The sequence below is a fragment of the Diabrotica undecimpunctata genome, chromosome 2 (genome assembly GCF_040954645.1).
Source record: "Diabrotica undecimpunctata isolate CICGRU chromosome 2, icDiaUnde3, whole genome shotgun sequence".
NCBI classification, from domain to species: Eukaryota; Metazoa; Arthropoda; class Insecta; order Coleoptera; family Chrysomelidae; genus Diabrotica; species Diabrotica undecimpunctata.
In genome coordinates, this window is record NC_092804.1 from 99,758,080 (window position 1) to 99,769,125 (window position 11,046).

At 29.4% G+C, this 11,046-nt stretch overlaps 1 protein-coding gene across 1 annotated transcript; it reads left to right on the plus strand.

Moving 5' to 3' along the window:
• The first annotated feature begins 2,522 nt into the window (after positions 1-2,522).
• On the plus strand, positions 2,523-8,516 carry LOC140434755 (THAP domain-containing protein 11-like). The gene is made up of 4 exons (XM_072523252.1): positions 2,523-2,741; positions 3,170-3,384; positions 5,255-5,365; positions 5,936-8,516. Exons 1-3 carry the CDS (start codon positions 2,650-2,652, stop codon positions 5,314-5,316), a joined length of 369 nt encoding a protein of 122 aa, XP_072379353.1. The 5' UTR covers positions 2,523-2,649; the 3' UTR covers positions 5,317-5,365; positions 5,936-8,516.
• The last annotated feature ends 2,530 nt before the right edge of the window (positions 8,517-11,046 follow it).

Genomic DNA, 11,046 nt, shown 5'->3' on the forward strand with positions numbered 1-11,046 from the left:
TTACCTTACCAACCGTACTAATGTAGTCAAGTTTGGGAGCTACTACTCGGACACTTTTATAACCAGGTCAGGTGTACCGCAAAGTACACCTGACCTTGGGTCAGGTTACTTTTTGTTATGTTCATAAATGACATCACCGTTTATATAAAATTTGCCAAATTTCTTCTATTTTCAGACGATTTAAAATTATTTCTTGCAATAACAAATAAACCTGACTGTATTAATTTACAATAAGATATTCAAGGTATATCCACATTCTGAAAAAATAATGATTTGAACTTAAATGAATCAAAATGTAAACTACTGACTTTTTATAGAAAGCAAGAAATCATAAGAACAGATTATTTTATTAACGAAGTAAAACTTGAAAGGCTAACAAAAATCAGAGATCTAGGGATGTTATTCACTAGCACATTCTCAAACTAACTAATGATTGTAATAGACAGTTAGGCTTTATCCTAAAATCCAGTAAATACTTTTATTGTGACACTACAATTAAGCTTTTTAATGCATATGTAAGGTCAAAACTCGAATATCGTTGTACCATAGGGAGTCCCTCCACCATATCACATAGTGATATGATAGAGAGGATTCAGAGGAAATTTTTAAGGTCTTTATATTTGAAGAAATTTGGGACTTATCCTTTTAAGGTTTCCTATAACTTGCAGAGAATGCTTTTTGACACTGTGTTATTGAGCGAAAGACGTAGAAATGCCCAAATCATTTGGATATTTAATATAGTTTATCAAATTATAGATTCTCCTACGATTCGTTCATTTATAAATTTTAATGTACTAGACCAAAGACTTAGATGTAGACACACTTTATTTAAAATAACTCCAGAACACGCGAACTCCCCCATGGCACACTGCTTAATGGCAATGAACGAATTTATCGTGAGTGAAGACCTTGACCTATATAATATAAAAAAAGAGTACTATGTTACATAATCTGTGACACCCTTATTTATTGTTTTAAAGTATATTTATTTTGTTGTATTATATAAATTGTATGTTCTTATTTCTTTGTATTGACCAACTGTGTTTATAATTGGCATCATTGCTGTAAATGTGCAGTATAAATTAATAAGTAAATAAATAAATAAATTTCGTTAATTTTGATTCCAAAATATTTGTATAAAATAAAATAAATTAAATAAAACATTTAATGTACAAAAATGTTTCATTTTAAATACGAATTAATCAATCCTTAAAATTACCCTAAAGATACGCCGCTGGCCACTACCTCCTGGTGGCAGTTTGAGCGATACGGTTACGCCTCCTCTCTCTTTCCTTGTCTAAGATGAGACCAGAGACCTTAGACCATCGAGCTTTGCTCGATGCCTTAGACAAGGAAGAGAGCCATGTGCCCCCTGTTCCATGTCATAGCCCTGTCAGGACTTTACATTCATGAGCTATTCCGTCTAATGACATAAAGTATAGGAGTTTTTTAAATTAAAGATACTTATATTAAATATAAGAAATTATAATGTTTTGTTATGAGAAGTCACAATTTTTGAATTCATATTAAGTAGCATTCATAAAATAGTATTTTTTACTTTAAATGTAGCTAAATATTGTAAATTATTTTGTAAATTGATATATTTGTCAATGAAGCCAGAAATCTCAAAACAGAAATTGCTAGATTGCTACAGATGGTTAAACTCGGTTCGCTAATCCCAGTCCGAACTGTCTAGTGAATTTAGTAATTATTTTTTTGCGAAGTTAGTTACTTTTTGACAGACTAAAAGTGGCTGGAAATTACTATACAACCAAGCACCCGTACTCATAGCCAATATTAATAGTAAACAAACTAAATAGTAAATAAAATAGAACTTTGCAAATTTCCGACAATCAATATTTATTTATCTGCACCATATAATAAATAGTTATGTTAAATTATAACAACTAAATATATATTTTTTAAATATATACTACCCAAAATTTGATGGGTTTAGTATACACTTCGACTATTTAGAATAATTCTTCTTTTTTTAAAGAAAGAAGTCTGTAATAGCAGGATACTTGAGCTATTAATACTGAGAAGTAGGAATTGTTGTGTTGTAGGTTTCCGACAATGAATCTGTCAAAATTTGTCCGAGCTAAGCGAATGGAGTTTAACCTTCACTTTATTCTGTAGTTTCTAAACTATTAATATTTACCTTAGGCATAATTTTAATGGTATTTTATTATATAAGTATTTTTTAAATGTAAGATATAATTTTATTTTATAATATTTTTAGGTATAATTTTATGCTTTTAATTGTAAAATGTATTTTTCACGTTTTTGTTTGTTTTAAATTTTCATACCCATAATTTTATATGTGAGAGTATGAAATAATTGAGTATATGGCAACACTGACGTATATTAACCAGATATTAACTAATGTCAAATTCAAATATATCTATAGGTTATGTTATAGGTTATGTTCATTGCCGGAAAAACCAATTTAACCCTAAATCATTCCTAAATTTTATTATCAAATTTCGCAGTCATATAAACCCAAACAAACAACAATTATCAAATTTTACTTAGTATATATCTTATCTTAGTATATTATCTAAGCGTCTATATTCTTTGATATTATCAAAGATATTATATACATATACATTAGTTTTGTGGTTTCCAAGAGATATTTGTAACTTCATTATGCCTGGAGACCGTTGTGCTGTGAACACTTGTAAAAATTCGCGTTCGAAGACGGGAGGTACGTTTTTTACGTTTCCCAAGGATCCTCAAAGGTATGTACAAACGCTTTGGTATGTATTTCTGTTTGTCAATATCCGTAACTAATAAACGTAAATTACAAGTGTAAATGATTTAAGACTGGTTCATTTTTGTGGACCCCTATTTTTTGCTCTCCCTCTACAACTTTTAAAATAATATTTGTGTACTTACCTATGTTTTATATAACAGAGCGAATGATACATTTTTATTGTACCAGTCTGATGTTATGAATATTTTTATTTTGTTATGAAAGTTCATAAAACTGAACAGGTAGGTACTGAGGTACTTGTACATTAATCTGCGAGGACTACTAATGTTTGATTCATTATTTATTTTGAAACTTGCTATATTTTGTAATCTATAATGATCAAGTTTTCGCATAGTAATTTTTTATCCATTTTATCTAGTCAATTTTCAAATTCTTAAAATATATTTGTTTCAGGGCAGAAACCTGGGCACGAGCTGCTGGGCGGAAGGATTTATATGTAAAGCTTCCAGCTTTTCATAAAAGTTATCAACTTTGTCATCTACATTTTGATGACAATTGTTTCTTAAATTATCTCCATAACAGGCTTAAGCCTACTGCAGTTCCTACCATTTTTCCATGTATGCAGGGATCCTCAGCCAATCACTGTGATCATTCATATTCACTTTTAGGTAAGTCATTTTCTATTAGTGTTTTTTGGTAAATACTTATCTATTATTTTAAAAACTTCATTGTCCAAATGGTAATAGCAAAGAATATAGATGCTTATAGAAGAGCAGTTCAAATGGGCGATTTGGTTAAGGTTTATACTTCCTTCAAAACACTCCTCCTGAGGGTGGCTGCATAAACTCAAAGCGTGGCGCCGTGGCGAAAATTTCATAATGAAATATGTAGTTAGGGGAAGTGGGAAAGGAGTACGAAGGGGTAACTTTGCATCTACGTCTAAACAAATTTCGATGCCATTGATTTGCAAACTGTCTTTTTTTTTGTTTTTTCACAATAAAATCTTTATTTGTAATATATTAAATTGTTAAATTTTTAATTTTAAAACTTAAAAATATATGATATTTACAATATTCAAAGTATTTATTTTTTTAATTGTATAACTTTGAATTAAAAATAGGTTTGTTCCAACACAACGAAAAACCGTCACATAACTTTTTATTATACTGTTTTCATGCCCAGAAATTAACGGAACATTTTTAAAAAATTTCAATTAAAACGAAATTATTCAATGAAACTTTATTTGAAACAATTATGAAATTTTCCATTTCGCCGAAACTTCCAAACTTCCATTTCATCCATAAATTTTTAATAACAACAAAAAGCATTCCTGATTTATTTTTGAAATATTTAACAGTACCTTTTAATGAATAGTATTATGTGAAAGTTTTTACGCTGTATGGGTACTATTTAATCTTGTTTTAAAATAACAACTAGTAGTATCTAAAACATAATTTTCACAATTAATGAATATTGGTGAAATTATTACAATATAGCCTTAAACTGATTTATACTTAAGATTTGTACATATTTCAATTAAAAATTTGAATCATAATAATTTTTCTAAAAAGATTAATATATTAAAAGTTAAAATAATATTATTTTCTCTAAAAAATTTTATAAAACGCAAAAATTTAATCCTATTCTACGACCACGCAGCATCTACATATAAAAATATCTAAAGTTGCATTTATTGCCCCACTCTTTCATATTGACCGCTCCTGGTACCACATGCGTCCCACCCTGACTAAACTTTGCTGACTTTCAAAAATAACAGTGAACAATTCTTCTATAAGCGTCTATATTCTTTGGTAATAGCTATGAAGGGTACTATTTAATCTTGTTTTAAAATAACAACTAGTAGTATCTAAAACATAATTTTCACAATGAATGAATATTGGTGAAATTATTACAATATAGCCTTAAACTGATTTATACTTAAGATTTGTACATATTTCAATTAACAATTTGAATCATAATAATTTTTCTAAAAAGATTAATATATTAAAAGTTAAAATAATATTATGTTCTCTAAAAAATTTTATAAAACGCAAAAATTTAATCCTATTCTACGACCACGCGGCATCTACATATAAAAATATCTAAAGTTGCATTTATTGCCCCATTCTTTCATATTGACCGCTCCTGGTACCACATGCGTCCCACCCTGACTAACCTTTGCTGACTTTCAAAAATAACAGTGAACAATTCTTCTATAAGCGTCTATATTCTTTGGTAATAGCTATGAAGAGTCTCCAAGTCCAATGTTATTTTAATATTAAATATCATGACCTACTCTTGAATCACATCTGATTCATGGACGGATTAGGCATATAACCACGCTATTTGAATCATATATGTGATTCATTGGACAGTGAAGTTTTTAATATGTTGGTTATCTTAAAAAGATATTTATTTTTAGTATCAGATATTAATGTTTCATTATAAGACATCAAGTCCAAAATGTTATTAAAACTAAATTAAAATTAAAACTAACAAAGTGAGGGAAAAAGTAACAGCTAACTTTATTTCTTGCAGATATCAATATTTCTAGAAATGGGTGTTCAATGCAAGATGGGGAAGAGTCTGTACAAGATTAAGTTTCAGGACCAGCAATTAATATTTTGCAGAATATTGTTATATCCAATGGTAAGTACCAAATGAGATATTTACTTCCAAAGGTATCAAGAGATTTCCATCCTGATAATGAATTATGTAAACAGTTGCTTTGACAAAGTCCTCGTAGACATACCGTCTCAGGACTCGCAACTAATGTAGAGTCATATGTCGCCCTGTTACCTATCCAACGGTAACTTTAACATCTTAAATGTAAATTAGAAATAATGTAGATCAAATCTTATTTAATAATTTTTAAAGGGTTTTTACCCACATATTTAGTGGCTACATCCATGTATTAATTTGACACTGATGATGGAATATTTTATTCCGAAAACGTTTTGTCAATGCAACATAGCCCAACTGGGTTTTTTATATACCTTTTATAAAGGATTTTATTCAAAAAGTTAAAAGTTGTTAAAAGTTATATGAATTTTAATACTAGTAGTAAACATTCAGAGGCTGCATTCATATCAAGTGATAGGATTAGTACTCTTTTTCCTAAAGAAATATACCATACATTATAACATTTCTAAATTGGACTTTTTTTCTATTATTACAAGAGTATTGACTTATGTATAATACATTTTTTTCTGTTTATAGATAATGTAAACAATCAGACCACTTCACCACTGCCAGAATTTTCTCCAATATTGAGAACTCAAACACCTTTACTTCTATCTTCCCATACTCCAAGGAAGGAAGTTCTCAGATTAAAAGTAAAGGAATTGAGAAATGAAAATTATCGTTTGTCCCAAAAAATAAATGAACTTGAAACTAAAGTTCTGATGCAAAAAGCAGATGTTCTTAATTCATTGTCTGCAGAGGATTGTCAGCAGTTAATTTATAAATTGTGTCTAAAGGCACTTGTCGATTTTATAACAATACAGATTGCCCAGACAAACAAAAAACCACGAGGTCTCTACTATTCAGATGCTTTTAAGTAAGAATGTCTAAAGATGTATTTTACAGGACCCAGGGTATATAAAACCAAATTAATGAAACTTTTTTATCTTCTTAACGAAAATATTATTCAGATGATTACTCTTAAACTGAGTAATTTTTCTGAACAACATAAAATGTGTGTCTTATGCTTCTATAAAATGGCAATTAAGGAAAATTTATTATACAACTGAGGATCAGATGAAGTTGTTGGCATAGAAGATTTTGGAGCTGGTGAAAAATTAATTGTTCCTGCAGTAAGTGCTACTGTATTAATGGTGAGGGGTATAATGAACAATTGGAAACAACCATTATGTTATTACCGGCATCATTCTTCATGTCCTGCAGAAAAATTGCAGGTGATTTTGACAGAGACCATAAAGTCGTTACTCAGACGAAGGAAAACTCTCAGGAAGATAAAAAAATTATTTTCATGTTTGATACTCCTCATCTGATAAAGTTGGCAAGGAACAATTTATTAAAAAACCACTTTGTATTTATCAATGAAGCAAATATTAAAAAAACAACTTCGTGGGAGCATATTAAAGTCTTTTATGTGCATGACAATAAATATGCAAACCGGGCTGCTCCAAAATTGACAGAGGCACATATAAATCCTAACGCCTTCCAGAAGATGAAGGTAAAGCTGGCTTCACAAGTTCTTAGTAGCACAGTTGCTGCTAGTTTAAATTTATATATTCGATTTGATATCATTCCAGCTGCTGCCGAAGGTACTTCAGAAGTTGTTCAAATATTTGATAATTTGTTTGATTTATTAAATTCTTCTTTACTGCACCATTCTAAAAAGTATTGTCAGGCATTTAAAAACTTAGAAAACCAAAAGCAATTTTTAGAAAAATGTGACAAGTTTTTTAACACTGTACAAGTTGTCAATAATAAAAATAAAGTTGTTACAAGTCGTATAAAATGTTTAAAAGGGCGGAGAATTACAATTCGTGGTGTACAATTGTTATGGGAGAAGGTTAAATCAAGACTCTTTGGAGAATTTTTTTGGTTCCGTTAGACAACAAACAGGAAATAATTTAAGTCCAACAACATTTCAATTTCAAATGGCATTTAGAAAATTACTGTGTGTTGACCTAATGAATTCTGGAGCAGAAAATTGCCAAGGAGATCCTGATACAGTTTTACTGAAACTCACCGACCTTTCGTTAACTAGTTTAGTTTTCGTTAACTAGTTTCGTTAACAGTTGAATTAACTAATATTGATTTAGATTATCAAAAATTAGATATAGTTTCACAAAATACTGCCAGATATGTGTCTGGATATTATATTAAAAAGTGTTTGGAGGTACATACATGTTCAACTTGTTCAAATTTTGGGAAAACTGTCACTGAATTAGATGATTCTATTTTATATTGTTTTTTAGCATATGATACTGATGCCCTCGATATGTTTGGTAGTCTTCAAATGCCGGATAATATTTTTTTAGAATATATAATTCAACTGGGCAAAATATTTGAACAACATTTTAAACACAATCAAAAGTGGTATCATAAAGAACTTTATTACTCTGTATGAAAGTGTAATATTCGTACATCCTTGTGTTAATTTTCCATATAAATATTTTTTAAATTTGTATGCTAGAGTAAGGTTGTATTACACATTAAAATTTATTAATGAAAATTTAAAATGTTAGAAAAATATTTCAAATAAATCTTTAAAAAATAAATTAATCGTTTGGAGCAATAAATAGATTTTTTTACTACTAACATGAAAAATTACTATTATTTATTTAATTACTACAAGAAGTAAATTTTCTCTCTGTAGGTAAACAGTATTTACTTTTACCTAGGTAAATAATGAAAAATAAGTGTTAGTACAGTGCCATGTAGATGTTTTGATTTACTTACTTCTAATTAAAGTTTTACAATGCCTTTAACTTCTTTTGCGGACACTGTTCACAATAGTGAAGTAAATATTCCCACAGAGAACTCTGTTACAGGAAATGCAGAAATACATAATGGTTTGTAACAATTGCACAATTAATTATAATTTTAAACAAATTTCCATGTTCCAAGTCTGGTTAAATCATCGAGCAAAAAGACAAAAGAGGGAATGTAAGTAGTGGGGGCAAATATTGTTAGACAGGAAGTGCCATCTTGAGAGGCCACATTAAACAAGGACGCGGAGTCTCTTTCCTTGTTTAAGAAATCAAATTTAGTTGGGTTATGTTATTGCTAATATTATTGTTTGTCCCAACTGTCACATGAAAGATTATTTGTATTTTCTGTTGAAGTTTTTTAATTGTTTCACATTTTAGACCATTATTGTTATTATTTGATTAAAACTTTATTGTGTTCTATGTCAAAAAAAGTAATGTAATATTAATATTATGTAATATAAAATAAATAAATAGATAAATTAGAACCCCTACACCACTGTATGATTATTGTGAAGTGTCATGAAATTTAAATTTGTCGCATTCGCATTTCCGGATATGTCCGCCATCAGAGGCCACTTTTTTGGTCTCCTTTTCATAACGATTAGATTCCTCTTTTGTCTTTTTGCTCGATGGGTTAAATACATGTTCATGTTCCAAATATTACAAATAATAGTTTTTTTTATAATTGTTTGTCTTTCATGTTTTTTTTAGAATAAATGAAGCTTACATTAAGAATAAGCTATATATAAATGTTACTAGCAAAAAAATACTATACAGTTGTGGTAATCTGAAAACTGTATATAGCACACATAATTAGTGCGAAAAGAACAGTATGAGGTTGTTTTACTATAGTAGAAATCCTCAATTTAGAAGAGTGATTTCATAGTTTAAACGCCGAATATCCTCAAATTTAAATGTACACAGCTGCCCTCGAAAACTGCCTGTTTTCTCGATTGCAATTTGCGTTTCCTCATAAGAAATTACAGAATATATAAAGTAGTATATTTATTTGTGCTTCTCTATAGTAGACTTGACCAGAAGTTGTCGTACAGTGTAGCCAATTCTTGTTCACAAGTAGTAATTATGGTCATACAAAACCTGTATTCTTCCACGCAGCGATTATTACCGTCATAAATATACCAAAAAAACATGATTTTAAGCACAAAATTGTAATGAAACAAATTTTATTTATATGTTCCGTTTCGTTACATATTTAAATTTATAAAATAAAAATCGATATTTTAAAACATTATTTTTCAATCGTTTGGCAATGTTAACCTTAACTGGTTAACCTAGTCTGGCACCCTTAACTTGACGGTGTGCACTCCAGGATACGTTATTTATTAAAATGTACTTCCTCTACATAAACTAAGTTTGCCGCGAGCTTTTAAGCGTACCCTCTCCCTATAGCATTCGGCTAACCAATAAATTAATTTGGATGTCATACACAGAGTTTTGCCACAATCAGAGAGTGTTTTGTGTAGACGTGCACAAAATGACTTCCAAAGAAAGTGCAAATTTGTGTCATTCGGTAAGTAAATTAATTTTTTATATGTTATTAGTTATTGTATGGATTGGTAAACTATAATTATAGTTAATTGGGTCTTCAGCACATAATTGTATAAAATAATATTCATGATTTGTCTATAAACAAACAGATAGGATCACTTTGAAAAGTAGTATCTCCTAAGACACATTGCCAGTTAAGCAACAAGTTAGTTTGTATCCTGGGGTATACATTGGCAGGTACTGACGAAAATAGAATAAGTATCTTTTTGGATACATTACCAGGTATACGGACAAATACTAATCGTAGCTTATTAGATACTTTGCCCATTAGAGGATTAACAGAAAAGTGATAAAAACATTTGGTATATTATATAAGAAAATTGAAATACCCTGCCCATTAATTATCAAGCATTACAATGCACATATGGGTGGCGTAGATTTGGCAGATATGCTAGTTACGCTTTATTTTAAAAGTCACAGGTGGTATCTTTCAATTTTTCCCAAATACTGGATATATGGGTCAATAATGCTTGGCTTTTATATCGCAGAGATAATAATTTCCTGGAGGACGAAGAAAATGGTATGGGTCTAAAGGAATTTAGAATATTACTTGTCGATTCCCTTCTATTGAAAAATAGAAAAAGGAAATCCGACGGAATTAATACACCGAAAAAGAAGATTCGTACTCACGTCCAGAATATACCTGGAGAAGAGGTTAGAAAAGATCTTTTTGGACACTTTCCAACTCTTACAACCAAAGGACGATGTCGAAACTGTTGCAAAGGACAAACAACTATGAGTTGTTCAAATGTAAAGCGAGGTTATGTTTAGTGGAATCCCGTAATTGTTTTTATGATTTTCATAACTAAATTTTTTTATTTTTTAACAACTGATAATTATTACTTTTTACTTTTATTTTTTGAGAAGTTTTATTTGAAGTTTTAAATTTAAGCTGTAAAAATAAATGTTTGATCATCTTTGTAGTTTATTTATAATTTTTAAATTTAATTGTTTGATATTAATTGATCCAATATTATGTTTATGGTTTAAACCCCTACTTTATGGTATCTGTTCATAATAATTGAAGTAAAACACAGTACCACAAAATGTAATGAAAACATTAAACAAATCTACATTTGTTTTTCTAAAAGTCTTGAAAATGCTAAAGACCTTTAGCGAAACAATTGTAGATTTGTTTAATGTTTTTATTATATTTTTGTGAAAATTATATATATATATATATATATATATATATATATATATATATATATATATATATATATATATATACATACCCGGTCCGGTAGGGATCTATGGGGGAGTATCACCGAGCCGCAAGACCTTGCCGTACTGCTC

Bases quoted from the DNA above. Each gene is read 5' to 3' on its own strand.
- LOC140434755 (XM_072523252.1), top strand. From the start codon at position 2,650: ATGCCTGGAGACCGTTGTGCTGTGAACACTTGTAAAAATTCGCGTTCG. The intron at 2,742-3,169 runs GTATGTACAAAC...TATTTGTTTCAG, and splicing joins TTTCCCAAGGATCCTCAAAG to GGCAGAAACCTGGGCACGAG. The intron at 3,385-5,254 runs GTAAGTCATTTT...TATTTCTTGCAG, and splicing joins TCATTCATATTCACTTTTAG to ATATCAATATTTCTAGAAAT.